Genomic DNA, 20,969 nt, shown 5'->3' with positions numbered 1-20,969 from the left:
GTCAGAGTGGTAATATGTAGAAGTCTGTACATTTTCCTAACTGTGTCATCTGAGTTTTGCAGGTAAGGAGGGACCTGTGCATGATGTGGGGTGGTCTCCTTCAGGCAGAGAGTTTCTAGTGGTTTACGGATGTATCCAGATAACTTTGTAGTTTTAATGTCTTGGCCTGTTGAAACAGCAAAGACTGTAGAGTTGGGCCTCTTTTTTGCTAATGAAAAATAGAAGCTCCTTTTTGGAATTTCTTTTTGGCTGCCAAAATTTGGTTATTGGTTAGATGCACAATGGACACTAAGCACCTGGACAAGACTCTATATAACAATTACAGCTCATAAGCATGCCTTGAGATATGAAGATCTATATATAGCTCATAATGGAAAGTAAAAGGTAGCAGATGCATCAACTAAGGTGTTCTAAAATTCAAAACTAAGGTATATAAAAGAAACACTTCTGCTTTTGCATAGACATGGAGTATTGGCACTGTGATGGTCCCAATTGGTGTAATTATATTGTTTCTTTTTGTGAAGGAGTTCGCAAGGAGTATTCACATTGTGATGTTCACATCTAGTGTAATGTTATTGTTTACTTATATACATGTGTAAGTTACTTTCTTTTTGCCCCGTTTGCTGTATTTTTATTGGAGGAAGGCCTTGCTTGATCAGGTTTTGTGCCTATTAATTTCTGAACTCCTTGACCCGCAAACAGTTATGCCTGCTTGTGCAACCTTGTACGATGATAAATGTAGAGTACTCCACAATTTCAAAAGTGGACCTTACAACACTGTTCGTTGGAATCCACATGGGAAATGTATCCTTTTCCTTGAGCTTAATATAATTTATGATTGAGAGAAATTAAATCAAAAGATAACGAGAAGCGCTGCTTTTCATAGTCTTTGTTTTGCTTTACATGTTTTTCTCAGTCTTGTGTTTGGCTGGCTTCGGCAGTTTACCAGGAGACATTGTGAGTTTTTTCTTGGCTCTATCGGGCCCATTTTCTGTCTCTTTTGTGATTAATTGCCATTGAGGTGATCCATCTATGCAGACCTTTTGGGAGCGTACAGGCTTAAGTTGTCTGGGCAGCACAAGAGCAGAATGCTCAGTTACTTGTGAGTGGTCAGTTGATGGTAGATATGTGTTAACAGCAACAACAGCTCCTCGTCTGCAAGTAGATAATGGGTAATTTCTTTTGATAATTATGTCTTTAGGAGTATTTTTAAACTATTATATAGTCCTGAAGTAATTGAGTTTTAAGGACAACTTTTCAACATAAGAGCAATTATACAGGTGTTTGTATATGGTTAGACCTTTTACATGTAAACCTTTACAGACGAGCAACAGTCTGATTTTTGATTTTAAGATTATCATAGTGCCTGCTATCAGTTAATATTCTTTCTATGTATTATATTTAATGGGGGAGGGGGGAGGCTTTTTAGAAGCTAAATGTGTTGCATTTGTTTAGCTGCATATAAACAGTATTTTAGCATTTGTAGTTCTGATTGCTGATTTTTCAGGATCAAGGTTTTCAAATATGATGGCTCTCTTTATTTTGAGAAGAAGTACGAAAAGCTGTTTCAGGTGTTATTGACCTTATCTTTGTTTTTGGTTCAATTACAATTACACATATGTAGATATGGGTATGTACGTAGATAGCTTTATACGAGTAGCTGTCATGTCAACTTTGTATTGCTTGTTTTGTAATGTGTTGGTGCGGTGAGTGACAGGCAGAGTGGAGACCAGCTGCTGTGGGAGTTTACGAAGATAGACCGGCTTCTCCTCAGGCAGTGGATGATAAGAGAAAAGACAAAGGTCTGCCTGTTTTTCTCTGATGTTCTGTATTATAACCATAATGCAACATCCAAATTTTAAAGCAAAGGACTGTATTAGCATACTTTTCATTAGTGTAGAAGGACAATAAGATCTAGTGTATTAATTTTCTTTTTGGAAGCTTGTGGGGTTCAAACTTGGGCAACAGCTCCTATCTTGGCCATAGTTGATCCCACTCAGCCATTTGATGTAATGATGGATGCTTTTGATCATGCGTTGGGTGGGGTTCTCATGCAAAAGGATCATGTCAATTGCTTTTGATAGTCACAAGTATTCAGCCATTCAAATGCGATATCTACTGTATGACAACGAATTTTTGGCCGTTGTTTATGCTTACCGGACTCGCATATTCAGTGGTCCGAATAGATCTTCAGCTCTGACATACATTTGTACTGAACCAGTAATGCATGCTCGTCAAGGACATGGGGTGAGTTTTTGGCAAATTTTCACATGGTCATTGAGTATGTGCCTGGTCTTCAGAATGTGGTTGCAGATGCTTTAAGCCACATTGCTTGGGCCACAAATTTTGCCATAATTTATGTGTAGATGGAAATTCCTATATGTTTCAAGAATGAATGTTTAGTAATTCGCGGCTTTGGAGATGCCTTTGAGATCTCAAGTCTTTTGGCCCAGCTGCTGTGTTGTTTTGATTGGATTTGTGTTTCTCACAATGCACCATTGAGAAAGATTTTGATTCAAGAACATCATGATGTCACGTGCACATCTAACCCTATGTGCATGTGGACAAGCTGCAACTCCTATTTCTAGGGTTTAGGACAGCCTAGGAAGTGTTCTGGCAACCTTCTGAGCCTGTACGCAGGACATGCATGTCCAGGCACTTAGAGTAGCCGCATACCCTCTGATTCCACAACCCATGATCACTAGCATCAGTACCCAGTACCCAGCATGGGCATTTTCACCGCATAGGAACCCAGTATCTGACTGTGTGTGAACCACCTCTTAGTAGGCAGATTTTATTATTAAGTTACTTTTTAACTACCAAATCGTGGGGGCTGATTTGGGGCTGCTCGACCCAGCCTTTTCCAGCTATATATGTGACCCTTGGGGCCCCGGTAGACATCAGAAGACCCAGCGGATCAGAAGCACCAGCAGTAGACCTGTAGTGCCCCCATCCTCTCCAACGTTTTCTCACAAGACAGGGTTTTTGATCAGCGTTTTCAGCCCTTGATCATCATCGTTTTTCAGCCAGCAGCGTTTCCGCTTCTGCCGGCATACAGCCGCAGTACCCCATCAGATCTGACCTTTTCCTCATCGCAATTGGTCGTACCATCGTGGCCAAGACGACGAGCAGTTTTCAGCACTCAGTCTAGCCAGCGTTTTTCAGTTTTCAGCCATCGTCGTCGTCACCGACGATAGATGAGTCCCTTAGCTTCGCCGCATGACCCAGACCTCATAAGCATCCCTAGCGTTTTCAGTTTTCAGCAGATTCAGTCCTTAGCCTCTACCTTGTCGCTGACACTGTCGTCGTCATCTTCGTCGACATCATTATCGTCGTCATCAAGTACCACAGCATCTAGAACCATTGTACCAGACTTTGTGCAATCTAAAGCAAATACCTCTCTAGCAATAGAGAGGGGGGCCTTGGAGGGGGGTTTGGGACCTTATGTTGTCTCTTCTCTCTCTCTCTCTCTCTCTCTCTCTCTCTCTCTCTCTCTCTCTCTCTCTTAGCACTCTTCATTCACAGTATCCACTCACTTTTGTTTTGGTCATTGCACATTCTCTCATTTAGCAAAAGAAGGCTCTTCCTTTCTCTAAGTAAAAGGAACCTTGAGCACTCACTCATCACTCATCTGGAGCATACATCATCATTTACTTCCGTTGCACATTACATTGGTACCAAAGCTCTTTGGCATTGTTCAGTAACATCACTCAAGGAAAGAATCTTGAAGAACCACATATTTTTTTTTTTGCTTGTTGAGATTGCACGTAACCCAAGACCACTTGGGCGTGTCAATCCCTAATCTGTGTCTTTGAAGAGTGGCAGGTAACCCAGAAAAGAAGGGCTTGTCCAGCCTCCCCTAGTTTCTCTTTTCCACTCATTGAGTGCGGACCTTGCACTTAGTGGCAGGCCAATCGACGTGAGGTGGGAAAAAGCAACGTTGGTGTGAGCACAAGGCCGCCAAAGGGTGTACTTGCAAGAAGGAGTTGAGGTTGGATAAAACCTTTTTAAACGTAGATTGCAAGCCATGAACCCAAGTATTCAAGAACCTAAAGAACCAAAGCACACAAGAACCCAAGAACCAAAGAACCGAAGAACTCAGTGCATGGTCATCACTCGAAGCGGAATGGGTACTTTGTGTGAAGGTGATGAGAGTGGAGTTGGAGGAGACGAAGTTTCTACACCAGGAGGATTGTTCCCCGATCCTCCCCCCATCCCCATCTACGCCACGGATTGTACCAAGCCCTATGGAGACTTTGGTCAAGTTGATGATGGAGATATGCTACAACAAGAGGCTCAACGTGCCGCCATGGATAGAGATCGTGAAGAAAGAAGGGCGGTTATGGAGCTTGAGCGTGAGCAAGCATGCGAAGCTCAATGCATAGCGTTTGAAGAAAGAAGGGCAGCTATGGAGCTCGAGCGTGAGCAAGCACGCGATGCTCAACTCACAGCGGCCGAAGAAAAGCGAGCGGCTATGGAGTTAGAGCGAGAGACGCAGAGGGACCAACGCATGCAGGAGTTGGTCCTATATGTACTCTCCACGAAGAGCGACCACTCAAGGGACCGGCGTGTGATCACGTAGCACAGGTAGAGGCGACGACTCCAACAATCCAGTCACTCACTGAGAAGTTGACGTTCAGTAAGTATGATGGTAAGATGGATGCTTCTGTGATTCATTCTTGCTTGCATCAATTCAATGCTTACTTTGCGACAAGAAAACAAGAAACAATAAAGGTTTGACTGTTGCCATGTACCTAACGGGTGATGCCATTAATTGGTATCAAGCTTGGTAGGAGTCACAGTTGGCTGAGCATCTTGAGCATGTCGAGGAAGGCGTACCCCTCTCTCTCAGTTGGGGCGACTTTCAAGACAAGCTCAAGGCTTGTTTCATGCCACCACAGTACCTTGATCGGTTAAAAGAAGATTGGCGTGGTATTAAACAAAATGGCACTCTTGCTATGTCTTTTTCTAACCGTATTTTGTAGATTGGCGTACAATTGCGCAAATCGGATGCCGAACGAAAGGAGGCTTTCCTTTTTGCTTTAGACGAGTACATCAAGTTGGATGTGCAAGCCTTCAACCCTACGAACTACAATGACGCCGTTAGAAGCACAAGAAATGAAGCACAACAAAGGTAAGCCTAAGGAGAACAATTCAAGTACTTCTCAAGACCAAGTGAATGGAACGATAAGGCCAATGATACGCATAACGGTAATTCTTCTTCTCAATCTTCTTCTACACCTATAGCACATAACTCTCACAATAATAATAAAGAAAAGGCTAAAACTCAGGACACCTATAAGCGTAAGGTGCAGTGGAAGTGAATGTTGAACTTTGCTCAAGATGAGTGCTCCGAATTGTGCTCAAGGGTTCCTTTTACTTACGGAAGGGAGAGTGCAAATGATCATAAACAAAGTGAATGACACTGTGAATGAAGGTGCTGAGACTGAGAGAGAAAAAAGAATACGACACCAGACGGTTGTCAAACCCTCCTCCAAGGCCCCCCCTCTCTATGGTGAGAGAGGTCTATGCTATTGATTGCACAAATCTGGTACAATGGTCTAGATGGAATGGACTTGCCGACAATGTCGACGACAATGATGACGACGACGAGACGGGCTGAAATCTGGAAACTCTAGAGGCTGAAATCTACAAATCTGCTAATTGCTGAATTCTGACACTGTGTCGGCGAGGACGGCAATGGCGACAATGCGACGACGATGCGCTGAAAACGCAGATGCTGAAATCTGCAGACAACGGGCTGAAATTGAAAATGCTGGCTGATCTGACCGTGCGGCGAGGATCTGTTGCGGGTAGGTAAGATCTGCGAGGTTTGGGGCTGATCTTGCGGAGTCTAAGTGATGAAAACTGGAAACGCTATGTGCTTGGGTTGAACTGTCGCCGAAAACTGCAAAACGCTAGGCACTTTGCAAACTGGAAACGCTAGGTGACTGTAGCAAAAACGCTATGCAGATCTGTAATCTGAAAACGCTAGCTGCTGAAGTCTGAAAACGCTGGCTGATCTGGGAACTCCACAAACACCAGGTTGGTCTTGTGGCTGAAAACGATGAGTCTCCTGTCGGTCTTGCTGAGAAGGTGCACCTACAAGTCGATGGAACTTTGCTGCCTCTTATGCCAGAAAGTGCTAGTGCTAGGTTTCTTTTATAGAGCTTAGCAAATTTGCCCTACCCAGTTTCCGAACAAAGTCACTTATTAATAATAAGTGAAAAATGAATAAAATAGGAAAAATGGGTTGTGTGCATTGTTAAATGCTCATGATGGATACTGATTGTAATGTTGATGATCATGCTGTGTGCAACCAGAGCGTATGCAACTTCTCTAAGTGCCTGGACATGCACGGCCTGCTCAAAGACTGCGCATGCAATGCAGATGAACAAAGTGACGGAGTGCCAAACCGTTCACCAAACACACGCAAAAAATGGAATTGAATCTTGTCTTTCCGACCTAAACCTATCAACTGTGGCAAATCACAATGGAAATGCCGATGCGTGAGTGACAATCTTACTTGTGCTCTTTCTGAGACTGTGTCATGCCAAGGAAGAGACATGGAATGTGAATTCCTTGAATGCAAACTTTTCTTCTTTTTGAGAGTGGTCCGCATACATCTGTGCTCATCCGTGAGTGAGTCATGTGCATCGTTCAGTACGGCATGCCTGTGAAAATGGAACACATAAAGACGGTGATGAAAATACAAGAAATTGTCACAAATGAAACACTCAAACAATGCGTGTTGACTAATTATGCGAACACACAATACTTCCTGAGTGGGTTCTTTGGACCGAAGCTCGAGAGCCAAGATCGGTGCTGCGTGATTGATCGTGTCTGCAATGAGGTTAGCTTCACGAGAAAAATCATCGACTAAACCATCATCCTTGTGATCTTTATTATGTAAATCATCATCCTTGCGAATAATCACATCTGTATCATGCAAAACATGTGGGTCGTGCTTTGGAGAAGAAAAGACTGAGAGAGTCTCCTTCTCCTGTTTCTTTTCAAACTTCGCCTGCACATTAGAAATGAGAGGTAAAGAATGAACAACTTTCTCACCACGAATGATGACGGGAGAGTCACTTTTGGCATTTAGAGTGAGAGTATTGTCCGCCCAATCAACGAGAGGGTTATGCTCACGAAACCATCTAATGCCAAAATCATATCACATCTTGAAAGAGGACGCTACAAATTTTCTGCGGAAGGACGCTTGCTGAACAGTGAATAACACATCAAGGCACTCTCGTGTAATGAGAGAGTCCATACCGGAAGCAAAGCCCGACACCTCGAGAGGAGATCTCTTGCGAACCTCCAAGCGGGCCTTTTTGACAAGAGAGTCACCAATCACATCATGCATACTACTAGAATCAAACAAGACCACCATGTGTTGACCATTCGCATGACCATAACACTTCATGAGAGACTCGTAAATGAGAGGATCATTAGAAACTTGGGACACACGAGTGTTCTCATTTATGGCATTAACAAGGGATGTGGGTTCTGTGAGTTCTTTAGGTTCGTTGGATGGGTTCTTAGGACATGTGCTCTTTATATGACCCGTGATGTGACATTGATAACAACGACCTTTCTTAGAATAAATGACTTGTTCTTCTGCCGTTATGTATCCTCCTATGATTCCTTGTGCAACTTTTTCATATGGGGTGAGCTTAGGTTTAGCAAGTGTGTTAGCATTACCCTTAGATTCATTTTGAGTGTTCTTTTTCGAAAGCCTAGAGGAAGATTGGCTAAAAGAGTTATCTTTCTTACCATTCTTTCCGTTCTTACCGTTTTGTGGGTTCTGAGGAGTCTGAGAGGTACTGTGAGACGACTTGTTCTCCTTGGGCTTTTGTCACTAGGACGTGGCATCTGTTAACTATGTCACGAGGACATGGCAACTGCTAACCTTAGTTGTTGGTTTCTTTCCAATGATTTTTGTTTTATTTTTGAGACCCTCTTTTTGAAGTTGCAAATGGTCGGAGAGTGTATGGCCCATGTGAATGGTAGTTTCATACGCAGATGGGAAGTTGGTCGGCACTGGAATTCGTATAGTAAGAGGATTTCTAGGCTCAGTTCAGGATCATGTAGGTCCCCCCGTCGCACTTAGCAAGTTGGTGTATACTAGGTAGTGAACTCAATAAAGGCATAAAGTCAAGGTGAGATCACCAACAGAAAGTATCCGACAGTTGGGCCACATTGCACTTTTGGATGCGGTCCCAATGAGGATAGATGGTCAGAAGACCAGTGGGAGCCCAACGGAAGCATCTCCTAAAAATTAGGGAACTGCTATTTTTTGGGCCGTGAAATGTGTTCGCGTCATTACCTTCGGAATGACAAGGGGAACATTTTACAACTTTGCCGCGAAGTCAACTGGGCAACCAATCAGGAGATTTTAGGCGGCAACCCCGAAACGGGAAAATGCTTGTAATCGCGCCAAGTGACACATTTCTGTGCACTTTCCTCATGCATGAAGAAGTGGCGTTGAATTTGTAGCTGGAAGGCCTCATTTTGCAAGAAGTGTCACAGGTTAAGAGCTATGGAGTGCCTGTTTTACACTCTATGTACAATGTAGTGCTAGGAGTGATGACCTGCACACTACACACTGCTCTCTCTCCCCCCTATGTGCAGTTATGTGATGCCCCACAAGAGGGCTCTTCATTTGACTGATGTACAGCTGTGTGGTTTCATGCTTTTGTGCTGAGGCAAGAGCCTCCTTGAGCAGGAAGAGGAGTAGCTAATTGCTACTCCAAAAGCAGGCACAGGAGAGGGTTATAACCTCACCAAACAGGTGTGTTTTCAGAACTGTGTATGCGCTGTAATTTGACTGTTTTTCAGCCATACGGATGCCAGAACCATTGGGAACAATGCCCCATTGACAGAGGACAGTTTGAGGACTGTTTAGGGCTGAAAATAGGGCAAAAACCAGTAAATACAGCGTGCTGAATTTATTGTTTTTGGGCAGGAATCAGCGGGTTTACGCCGGTGGAAGTGAGTTCCAACAGGAGAATTGGTTTCGCGCAAGTTTTGGGGTACTGTTGACAGAGCAGATAGAGAAGTACTGTTGTGGGCTTCCTAAGGGCTTCGGGACTACTGTACCAAGAACAGAGTGGCTACCCTTACCCAGCTTATGGAAGTTGCTAACACTGGCCTTGTATTGTTGAAAGGAGAGGAGAGTGGGTTTCCGAGCAACGAGAAAGGACGGCAGCAAAAGAAAAATTTCAGCGAAGAAGCCCTTTGTGAAAACGGCTCTTGAAGCGGCACAGGGGTCAGAAAAGGCCACCAAAAGACAAGGATTCAGCCGGGACTTCTGGAGCGGAGGCAAAGAAACAGAAAAGGAAGCCTTTTGTGCGCAAGTTGCTCAAGGAAAAGAAGGTCCTAATGGCTGAAAACAAATGCTTTATATGCGAGCAACCCGGTCACTTTGCTACTAATTGTCCACAAAGGAAAAGACCAGCTGATTCAGATGATAAATAGGACCAGAAAGGCAAGAAGCCTAAACCCACAGCTGGTTTGGTGCCAGATATGGTGGGTGATAGGCCCAATGCAGATGCCAGTGAGTTATGTAGGGCATGGGGTAAAATTAGGGATCAGACGACACTCATCTTTTTCGATCTAGGTGCCAAAGCAAACTTTATCTCACCAGAGTTAGCTATGAAGCTGGGCATCAGAGCTGAAGAGATGGGGTACACAGCAGAGGCAGGGTTGGCATGTCCTGGCTACTCAGAGTGTGTTACTCCCATTATTGGAAAGCTACGTCTGCATATTCAGTAGTATGTGGACACAGAAGAGTTCTATATCATGCCATTGGAAGGGTGCGATGTACTAGTTGGAATTCCGTGGATGTTCAGAGTGCATGGCCTGTTGGATGCCTTCGGCAAGACGATCACCCTTCAAAATAGGGACAAAACTCATGTTTTGGATGTAAAGCTCAAAGGGGAGTCTGTCCCTATTGTATCTGCTTCGGCTATCACTTCTGTAATAAAGAATCATCTTTCTGTGTACTTGTTTTTTGCACGTGATGTCTCAGATAATTGTTAGTCAAATTTATCTGTGTTAGATAAAGAAAGATCAATATTTTTGCAAGAGTTTAGTGACAATTTTTTTGATTTATTACCGTCGCGATTGCCGCGAGAGAGACCTGAGGATCATCGGATAGATTTGGTGCCAGGGTGTAGCCCACCAAATAGACCTCCCTACAGGGTTAGCGCGGCGCAGCAGAAAGAGATTATGGGGCAGGTTGAGGAGTTATTAGAGAAGGGGCTGATTCAGCCTAATTCTTCACCCTTTTGCTCCCAGTGCTCCTAGTGCAGAAAAGGATGGCTGATGGCGCATGTGTATTAATTATCGTGCGTTGAATAAGAATACCATCAAGAATAAGTTTCCTATTCCTAGGATTGATGATATTCTCGATCGTTTAGAGGGTGCTGCAATTTTCAGCAGGATAGACCTTAAGAGTGGCTACCATTAGATTCGTATAAGGCAAGAGGATCTGCACCAGACTGTGTTTAGAACGACGTTTGGTCTTTATGAGTTTTTAGTGATGCCATTTGGGCCAACAAATGCTCCTGCCACGTCCAACAGAATGATGGACCGGATTTTCAGCTCGCATCAACAGTTTGTTGGGACGTTCTTCGATGACATGATAGTCTATTCGAAGAGATAGCATCATCTCTTCACGCTTTGCAAAGGAAAGAGGTCACTATCAGATGGACCCAAACAGAGATTTCAGCATTTAGTCTCTTAAAAGTTGACTTCAGATCCAGTAATTGTTTTGCCAGATCTCAAGAGGTCATTTGTGGTCCAGTGTGACGCGTGTGGCAGTAGCATCAGAGCAGTACTAATGCAAGATGGATGGTAGTAGCTTATGAAAGCCGAATTTTGCAAGGGCCAGAGAAGACTATGAGAGTCTATGAGAAAGACCTCTTGGCCGTGATTCATGCGCTTTCTAGCTGGAAGCACTACCTCTTAGGTGCTGATTTTGTTGTCCAAACAGATCATCAGACCTTGCGATACTTCTTGACACAGTCAAAGCTATCCGAAAAGCATATGTGATGGGCAAACATTCTTTCTATGTTCCACTTCTAGATTATGCACGTGGAAGGCAAGAAGAATGTTGTGGCTGATGCGTTATCAAGGAAGCCACAAATTTCAGCTGTGTCAATTCCTTATCATCATAAGTTAGATGACATGAAGAAACAATATGCTATTGATGAAGATTTTGCAAGGATCTTCGAACAGTTGCAAGAGGGGCAGCATCATGAGCACTACCTCCTTAGAGATGGTTTTATGATGATGCATGGCAGACTTTGTGTCACTAGGCCATTGCGACATAAGGTCATAGAAGAGAGTCATGTCCCACCGTATGCAGGGCATCGTGGTATTAATGCGACAGTTAAAGCGGTAGGGACATTCTTCTATTGGCCTACCTTGAGGAGAGATGTGGATGCCTTTGTGCGAGCATACTTGATTTGCCAAAAGGTCAAGTTTGACGGGCAAAAGGCACCAGGGTTGTTACAACCACTGTCGATTGTGGATAAGCCATGGAAAAGCATTGCTATGGACTTTATCTTTGATCTTCCAGGAACGTTTCAGGGAATGATGGTATATGGACCATTATCTGCAGGTGCAGCAAGCAAGCCCATTTTATCCTTGTTAGGAACAAGATAAAATCTGATCAGATGACACGCTTGTTCAAGTACAATGTGTTTAAGAACCATGGTATGCCACAATCGATTGTCAGTGATCGTGATCCCCGCATGACTAGTTTGTTATGGAGAGGATTGTTTGAGAACATGGGCACTACCCTCATGTTCTCGTCTTTGTTTCATCCACAGATTGATGGACAGTCAGAAGAGGCTAATTGTACTGTCTTAGATCTGTTGAAATGCTATGTGTCAGATAATAAAGGCAAGTGGGAACAATATTTGCCTATGCTTGAGTATGCGTACAATAATGTGGTGCATTCGTCGACTGGCAAGGCATCTTTTGAGATTGTTGAAGGCGGCAAAAAAGTTCCTCCCATTTTACATAGAAAGGACAAGATCTTTGAGGTAGATCGATATGTTGAGAACATGGATGAAATGTATGAGAAAATTAAAGTTGCCTCGAGAAGACTCGAGCGAAACAAAAAAAGGCTGCTGATCGTCACCGTCGTGAATTGCTGCTATCACTTGGTGATTGGGTTCTGTTAAGGTTCGAAAAGGCAAGGTTAAAGAAGATGAAGGGGAAGGAACGGCTGTTTCCTCAGCTCAGCATGCGTTACTATGGGCCTTTTCAAGTGCTTGACAAGATCAGCGATGTGGCTTACAGGCTGAAATTGCTTGATGCGTGGAAGATTCTTAATGCGGTTCATGTGAGTCTTCTAAGACCCTTCGTGGGTGATGTGCCAGAAGATATGCTAGATGAGGATCAACCAGAAGTTGAGGAACTTGATGAGATCTTGGTACCTGAGCAAGTTTTGGCACATAAGGACAGAAAAGTTAAAGGAGAGGTTGCAATACGCTACTTGGTGAAGTTCAAGAACTACCGGCCTATGGATGCAAAATGGATGGAAAAGCATGAACTGTCTTAGTCACCAAATGTATTGCAGCTTTACCTTGAAGCCTTTGGGTTACAACCTACTTACGCCCCAACCCAACGTGTGCAAAGGAGGGGTGATGATAGGGCTAGCACATCAAATGTACATATGAATTCAGTGTAATAGATGGAAATGGCAAAAGTATGAAGGTCTCATTAAGTCATTTGTATCTATGTGTTACGACCTTTCTTGCGGATACATGCAATGATAAAAGAGTGCTAACAACACAAGATCATCAGTGGCGTGTATTTATGGTATGCAATCGAGGACGTTTGTCACGTGAGAAAAACTCAGAATTCAGCATATAGAACAATAGCAGATTCCCCCCAAGACGGTTGCAGATGTTCCCCCATTTTCAGCCATAAAAACGGAGCCAAAACAGTCATTTTCAGCCACCGAAACAGTCCCAAAAAACAGTAGATAGAAGAACTCAGATTTCAGCCATCAAGTCGCCGTCGTCATCACCGTCGTCGTCATTGGCATAGTCCAATTTGCATCTGTCCATTGCATACGCATTGTACACCTTTGTGCAATCAAAGTAGACCACTCTCGCCAACGAGAGTGGGGCCTTAGGAGGAGGGTTTTACAACCTCTCGGTGTCGTATCTCTTCTCTCTCCTTCTCTCAGTTTCATTCACTTGTACGCACAATCCACTCACTTTGTTCGTGACCACAGCACTCTGCAGACGGAAAGCTCTCTCTTTCCCTAAGAACTAAAAGGAACCTTGAGCAATAAAGATCACTAATCTTGAGAAAATACAACATTCATTCTGCTGCACCTAACATTGGTATCAGAGCTTTGGAAGTATTCTGCATTACTCAAGGAAAGAACCACAAGAACCACAAGAATTTTTTTTGCTTGTTGCGATCGCACGAACCCAAGTTTACTTTGGCGTGGCGATTCCTAATCGTGTTTTGTTGAAGAGTGACAGGAATCCCAAGAAAGAAGGGCTTGTCCAGCCTCCCCTTGTGTCTCTTTTCACTCATTGAGAGTGGACCGTGCACTTAGCGGCCGGCCAATCGACGTGAGGTGGGAAAAAGCAACCTTGGTGTGAGCGCAAGGCCGCCAAGGGGTGCGCCCGCAGAAAAGGGTAGAACTGGGGTGAAGAGAAGATCCTTCTCCAACGCGATTTGCAAGCGAAAGAAAACCTCAAGAAACCCAAGAATCAAGACCCCCAAGAACCCAAGTTCCTCGTGAACATAAGAACCCAAGACCCCCAAGAACCCAAGTTCCTCGTGAACTTCAGAACCCAAGAACCCACAAGAACCCACGATTGCAGAATGATCATCACTCGAAGCGGATTGGATACTTCGCTTGGCAGTGATGAGCATGAGAGAGGCGAAGAAGAATTTTCTCCACCAAAAGGTTTTTCCGACCCTTCCCCATCTACGACAAAGATTGCACTAACTCCTATGGAGGAGTTGGACCAAGAAAGAAAAGCCTACGAAGAAGATATGGAAGCCATCGAGCGTAAGTACCAAGACAGAATGGCAGCCATAGCGCGTGAGACCAAAGCACTACAAGAACAGAGCGACCGACAAAACAAAGAGTTCTTGCGACTTTTTTCTCAAGTACAGGCGTACTTTGCACAGAATCACGGAAAGGAGACCGTCTCAGTCTCTTCTTCTCCAAAGCATGATACACAAGATTTGCATGTTTGTGTGAAGCATGATGATGATTTGATTGACAATGACTTGCATGATCGTTTGAAGCACAATGATAAGCATGATGATTTGGATGCCAATGATTTGCATAATGATTTGGATGACAATGACAAGCATGATGATTTGCATGATCAAGATGTGATTTCTCACAAACATGATGATTTGCATGATCAAGATGTGATTTCTCACAAGCATGATGAGTTGCATGAAAATGATGTGATTGTTTACAAGGATGATGTGTTAGTGGATGCTTTTTCTAGCGAAGCTAACCTCGTTGTAGATTCGATCAATCACGAAGAACCGATCTTGGCTTTTGAGTCGAGGTCCAAAGAACCCCCAGAAGACGATTCAATCATTCAGGACGAAGCGATCTTGGCTCTCAAGCCTTGGTCCAAAGAGCCATCATAGGAAGTATTATGTGTTCGCATGATTGATACGCACTCATTGTTCGAGTGTTTCATTCGTGAAGGTTTCATGTATTTTAGTCAGCATCGTTATGTGATCCCTCTTCCTAGGCATGACATATTGTATGTTGAGCACGTTTCTCTCATGGATGGGCACGAATGTATGCGGATTGTTGATGAAAAGTTGAAAAGCTTGTATGTCAGGAAGTCACATTCCATGTTTCTTCCGTGGCATGACACAAATTCGGAACGAGCACATGATAGTATGAGCACCAAGCATGGGTATTTCCATTGTGATTTGCCACAGTTGATTGATTTTGATCACACAGAAAAGATTCGACCTCATTATTTGCATGTGTTTGATGAACGGGTTGCTACTCCGTCTATTTGTTCATCTACATTGTATGCACAGAGAAGACAAGTTTTTTTTCCTCCACTTTACATGGAATAGGTATGTTCATGGTTTTGTGTTGGAGATGGTTTCAGGAATTTTCAGCCATGGAGATTCTTGAAGACGAAAGAAGCAGGACTCTAGACGAAGGTGAAGCAAGAAAGGAGATTCAGAAGACTTTGAGTCGCTTTCGGCGCGGCCCAAAAAAGCAAGCGTTGCAGACCTTTATGAAGTTCAAGTACCGCACGACCCCCACATCAGAGTGGGCCGGCGAAGAGTCCCTTCCAGGATTCCGGATGCTGTTGGCGATCTCCCTCGACGCCATACAGTTCGGTACCAGTACCTCACTTTGAAAAGGAGGGGATGTCACGTGACACATCCCAACCCTATGTGTCCGTGGACAAGCTACACCACATCAGGGTTCAGTCAGTCCGATCAGTTTAGAATAGCAGTGATCTGGCACTTTTTCGAGTCTATTCGTAGACCGTGCATGCCTAGTCACTTAGCATAGATGCATATCCTCCGGTTGCACACAGCATGATCATCGGAATTCCCATCAGAATCCATGAGCATCAGTTAGGGGAATTTTCCAGTGCATTTAGCCTATTTTCCTATTTTTGGTTATTTTCACTTATTATTTTTAAGTGACTTTCCAACAAAAGTAGGTAGGGCAATTTTGCTAAGTTAATATATAAGCAAACCCAAGTTAGCACTTTCTGGCAGAAGAGGCAGCAGGAGCTTCCCGCTCAACAGGCAACTTCTCAGCAGTACCCCCCCCCTTAGACCCCTAGCGTTTCTGTTCCCAGCAGCAACCACCATCTCTGGCGTTTCTTCTCTAGCAGTCATCGCCATCGCCATCGCCATCACCATCAACACACTAGCGTTAGCAGATTGATGTCGCCGCAAAGACCATCAGCATTAGCATTTTTCATTTGCAGAGAGCCCTACTTTCAGCCAACGTTTCTCATCCAAAAACGCCAGCAAAACCTCAGCCTTTCTCAGCGATTTCAGCCTCAGCACTAACGCTAGGAAAGCTGCAGTTTCAGCAGGGAGAAAAACTCAGAATTCAGCATATAGAACAATAGCAGATTCCCCCCAAGACGGTTGCAGATGTTCCCCCATTTTCAGCCATAAAAACGGAGCCAAAACAGTCATTTTCAGCCACCGAAACAGTCCCAAAAAACAGTAGATAGAAGAACTCAGATTTCAGCCATCAAGTCGCCGTCGTCATCACCGTCGTCGTCATTGGCATAGTCCAATTTGCATCTGTCCATTGCATACGCATTGTACACCTTTGTGCAATCAAAGTAGACCACTCTCGCCGACAAGAGTGGGGCCTTCGGAGGAGGGTTTTACAACCTCTCGGTGTCATATCTCTTCTCTCTCCTTCTCTCAGTCTCATTCACTTGCACGCACAATCCACTCACTTTGTTCGTGACCACAGCACTCTACAGACGGAAAGCTCTCTCTTTCCCTAAGAACTAAAAGGAACCTTGAGCAATAAAGATCACTAATCTTGAGAAAATACAACATTCATTCCGCTGCACCTAACAACGTTTGCGATTTCGAGAGGGGGGTATGTCACGAGGACGTGGCAGCTGTTAACTATGTCACGAGGACGTGGCAACTGCTAACCTTCGGTGTTGGTTTCTTTCCAATGATTTCTGTTTTATTTTTGAGACCCTCTTTTTGAAGTTGCAAATGGTCGGACATTGTATGGCCAATGTGAATGGTAGTTTCACCCGCAGACGGGAAGTTGGTCGGCACTGGAATTCGTATAATAAAAGGATGTCTAGGCTCAGTTCAAGATCATGTAGGTCCCCCCGTCGCACTTAGCAAGTTGGTGGATACTAGGAAGTGAACTCAATAAAGACATAAAGTCAAGGTGGGATCACTAACAGAAAATATCCGACAATTGGGCCACATTGCACTTTTGGATGCGGTCCCAATGAGGATAGATGGTCAGAAGACCAGTGGGAGCCCAACGGAAGTATCTCCTAAAAATTAGGAAACTGCTATTTTGGGCTGTCAAATGTGTTCGTGTCATTATCTTCGGAATGACAAGGGGAACATTTTACAACTCTGCCGCGACGTCAACTGGGCAACCAGTTGGGAGATTTTTAGGCGGCAACCCCAAAACGGAAAAATGCTTGTAATCGCGCCAAGTGACACATTTCTATGCACTTTCCTCATGCATGAAGAAGTGGCGCTGAATTTGTAGCTGGGAGGCCTCATCTTGCAAGAAGTGTCACAGGTTAACAGCTATGGAGTGCCTCCTTTACACTCTATGTACAATGTAGTGCTAGGAGTGATGACCTGCACACTACACACTGCTCTCTCTCTCTCCCCCCTATGTGCAGTTATGTGATGCCCCACAAGAGGGCTCTTCATTTGACTGATGTACAACTGTGTGGTTTCATGCTTTTGTGCTGAGGCAAGAGCCTCCTTGAGCAGGAACAAAAGTAGCTAACTGCTACTGCAAAAGCAGGCACCGGTGAGGGTTATAACCTCACCAAACAGGTGCGTTTTCAGCGCTATGTATGCGTTGTAATTTGACTTGTTTTCAGCCAGACGGACGCCAGAATCATTGGGAACAGTGCCTTACTGACAGAGGACAGTTCGGGGACTGGTTAGGGCTGAAAACAGGGCAAAAACCAGTAAATACAGCATGCTGAATTTACTGTTTTTGGGCAGGAATCAAAGGGTTTATGCCAGTGGAAGTGATTCCAGCAGGGGAATTGGTTTCGCGCAAGTTTTGGGGTTGTTATGTTGCCGAAATTTGGCCAAAACAGGTGGTATCTAGTTGGATACAAGTAAAGAATTCCCAGGACTCTACTTTGTATTTATCCTCTCAAAGTATAGAAGAATACCGAAAGGGGCGCCAATTTTGGGGCTTACAGGTTGTCTGCGTCTGCTCGAGGCATTCTACCTTCCGAGCCGTGTGTGCACTTAAGTGTTAATTCCAGTCGCAGGTTCCCTTTGCAAAGTACTCTGTGTGTGTGTGTGTGTGTGTGTGTGTCTAAAGTAAAGTAAAGAATTTTGGGTGAAAGCCAAAGCCTACCACCCTACGGACCCGTTTCAGCTTTCCTTTGTTGTGCTTCATCTCCTGTGCGAGAGCAATCACTACCGCCTTGTTGAGATTGATTGGATTGAGTACCTCGACATCAAACTTGATATGCTCGTCGAATCCATAAAGGAATGCCTCTTTGCGCTCATCATCCAATTTGCATAATTGGGTACCGAGTTGCATACCATTTTGCTTGAGACCGCGCAAATTGTCTTTCAACCGTGCTAGGTACTGAGGGGGCACAAACCACGCCTTGAGCTTGTCTTGGAACTCAGCCCAATTAAAGGAAAGGGGCGCGGCTTCTTCGACTCCCTCTAGGTGCGCGATCAACTGTGCCTCTTGCCATGCGTGGTACCAATTAATGGCATCACCGGCAAGGTACATGGCTGCCGTCAAAACCTTGTTATTTCTCGTCTTCTTAGTTCTCGCAAAGTAAGCATTAAATTGATGCAACCAAGAGTGAATAATAGTAGCATCTATCTTACTGTCATACTTATTGAATGTCAACTTCTCAGTGACGGGGTTATTAGAGTCCGAATCTCTGCTTGTGCTACTTGATGAACTACCAACATCTTTGACCGGCTTGGGCTTCGAGGTGAGTACCTGTAGGACCAATTCTTGCATGCGTTGGTCTCTTTGCGTCTCACGCTCTAACTCCAAGGCCGGTCGTCTTTCTTCGGCCCCAAGCGCGATTGCTTGCGCTCACGCTCCAAGGCTAACCGTCTTTCTTTGCGCTCGCGATCCAATTCTGCCTTTCTTTCCTCGGTCGCCAAGCGCGCTTGATCACGCTCGCGATCCAAGGGTGCCTTTCTTTCTTCGCACTCGCGATCCAAGGTGGCGCGTTGCGCTTCTTGCTGTAACATCATGTCCATCATCGTCTTGACCAAAGCTTCCATAGGATTTGGTGCAACCCTTGGCGTAGATGGGGAAGGGGGAGGTTCGGAAAAACCTCTTAGTGGGGAAAATTCTTTTCCGCGACCTCCATGCTCATCACCTCCACGTTAAGTCTCCATTCTGCTTCGGGTGATGTCCATACACTCGTATTTTGGGTACTTAAATTCACGAGGAACTTGGGTTCTTGTGGTTCTTTGGTTCTTGAGGTTCTTGAGTTCTTGAGGTTCTTGAGTCCTTGAGGATCTTGAGTTCTTGAGGTTCTCTAGCTTGCAATTGGTGTTTGAGAAGGCTTTTCTCTTACCCGAGCTCGACTCTTCCCTACGGGCGCACCCCTTAGCGGCCTTGCGCTCACACCAAGGTTGGTTTTTTCCACCTCACGTCGATTGGCCGGCCGCCAAGTGCATGGTTCGCTCTCAATGCGTGAAAAGAGAAACAAGGGGAGGCCGGACAAGCCCTTCTTTCTTGGGTTACCTGTCACTCTTCAAAAACACGATTAGGAATCGACACGCCCAAGTTGACTTGGGTTACGTGCGACCGCAACAAGCAAAAAATTTTCTGTGGTTCTTTCCTTGAGTGATACAAAACACTGCCAAAGCTCTGATACCAATGTAAGGTGCAGCGGAAGTGAGTGTTGAACTTTGCTCAAGATGAGTGCTCCAAACTGTGCTCAAGGGTTCCTTTTACTTACGGAAGGGAGAGCCTTCCGTTCCTTTAGTGAGAGAGTGCAAATGATCATAAACAAAGTGAATGACATTGTGAATGAAGGTGTTGAGACTGAGAGAGAGAAAAGAATACGACATCAGACGGTTGTCAAACCCTCCTCCAAGGGTCCCCCTCTCCATGGTGACAGAGGTCTATGCTATTGTTTGCACAAATCTGGTACAATGGTCTAGATGCAATGGACTTGCCGACGATGTAGACGACAATGATAACGACGACGAGACGGGCTGAAATATGGAAACGCTAGAGGCTAAAATCTGCAAATCTGCTAATTGCTGAATTCTGACACTGTGTCGGCGAGGACGGGGATGGCGATGACGCGACGACGATGCTTGAAAACACAGATGCTGAAATCTGCGGACAGTGGGCTGAAATTGAAAACACTGGCTGATCTGACCGTGCGGCGAGGATCTGCTGCGGGTGGGTGAGATCTGCGAGGTTTGGGGCTGATCTTGCGGAGTCTAAGTGCTGAAAACTGGAAACGTTGATGTGCTTGGGCTGAACTGGCGCCAAAAACTGTAAAACACTAGGCACTCTGCAAATTGGAAACGCTAGCTGATTGTAGCAAAAACGCTATATTGGTCTGCAATCTGAAAACACTACCTACTGAAGTCTGAAAACGCTGGTTGACCTGGGAACTCCACAAATGCCAGGTTGGTCTTGTGGGTGAAAACGCTGAGTCTCTTGCCGGTCTTGCTGAGAAGGTGCACTCCAAGTCAATGGAACTCTGCTGCCTCTTATGATAGAAAGTGCTAGCGCTAGGTTTCTTTTATAGAGCTTCGCAAATTTGCCCTACCCAGTTTCCCAACAAAGTCACTTATTAATAATAAGTGAAAAATGGATAAAATAGAGAAAATGGGTTGTGTGCACTGTTAAATGCTCATGATGGATATCGACTATAATGTTGATGATCATGCTGTGTGCAACCAGAGGATATGCAACTACTCTAAGTGCCTGGACATGCACGGCCTGCTCGCAGGCTCACAAAGGTGCCATAACACTTCCTAAGCTGACCTGAACCCTAGACCTGAAGTAGCTTGTCCACATGCACATAGGGTTAGATGTGCACGTGACATTAAGTTGACGCCTGATGAAAAATCTGTTCAAGGAACCTTAGGAGGTAGTTAACTCTTGAAGAACTAGCCGAATATGCAAGAGAAGGAAGATGTTTTGGATGTCACACTAAAGGTCACATAAAACGAGTTTGTCGTAAGAAAGCACCTAAAGAACCCACATAATCCACATC

At 44.7% G+C, this 20,969-nt stretch overlaps 1 protein-coding gene across 1 annotated transcript in view; it reads left to right on the top strand.

Annotated features, from left to right (window-relative positions):
* The window catches only part of LOC147423619 (Eukaryotic translation initiation factor eIF2A family protein), a 112,218-nt gene that overhangs the window by 17,024 nt on the left and 74,225 nt on the right, over window positions 1-20,969 (top strand). Inside the window, exons 6-11 of the mRNA XM_086501173.1 lie at window positions 63-131; window positions 703-804; window positions 917-957; window positions 1,039-1,172; window positions 1,508-1,571; window positions 1,718-1,802. Coding sequence (XP_086357299.1) covers window positions 63-131; window positions 703-804; window positions 917-957; window positions 1,039-1,172; window positions 1,508-1,571; window positions 1,718-1,802 — 495 coding nt within the window. The remainder of the gene's footprint in view (window positions 1-62; window positions 132-702; window positions 805-916; window positions 958-1,038; window positions 1,173-1,507; window positions 1,572-1,717; window positions 1,803-20,969) is intronic.

The sequence above is a fragment of the Adiantum capillus-veneris genome, chromosome 26 (genome assembly GCF_014529385.1).
Source record: "Adiantum capillus-veneris isolate H3 chromosome 26, ASM1452938v2, whole genome shotgun sequence".
NCBI lineage: Eukaryota > Viridiplantae > Streptophyta > Polypodiopsida > Polypodiales > Pteridaceae > Adiantum > Adiantum capillus-veneris.
Note: the sequence above shows the minus strand (reverse complement) of the source record. Positions and strands in the feature narration are given on the sequence as shown.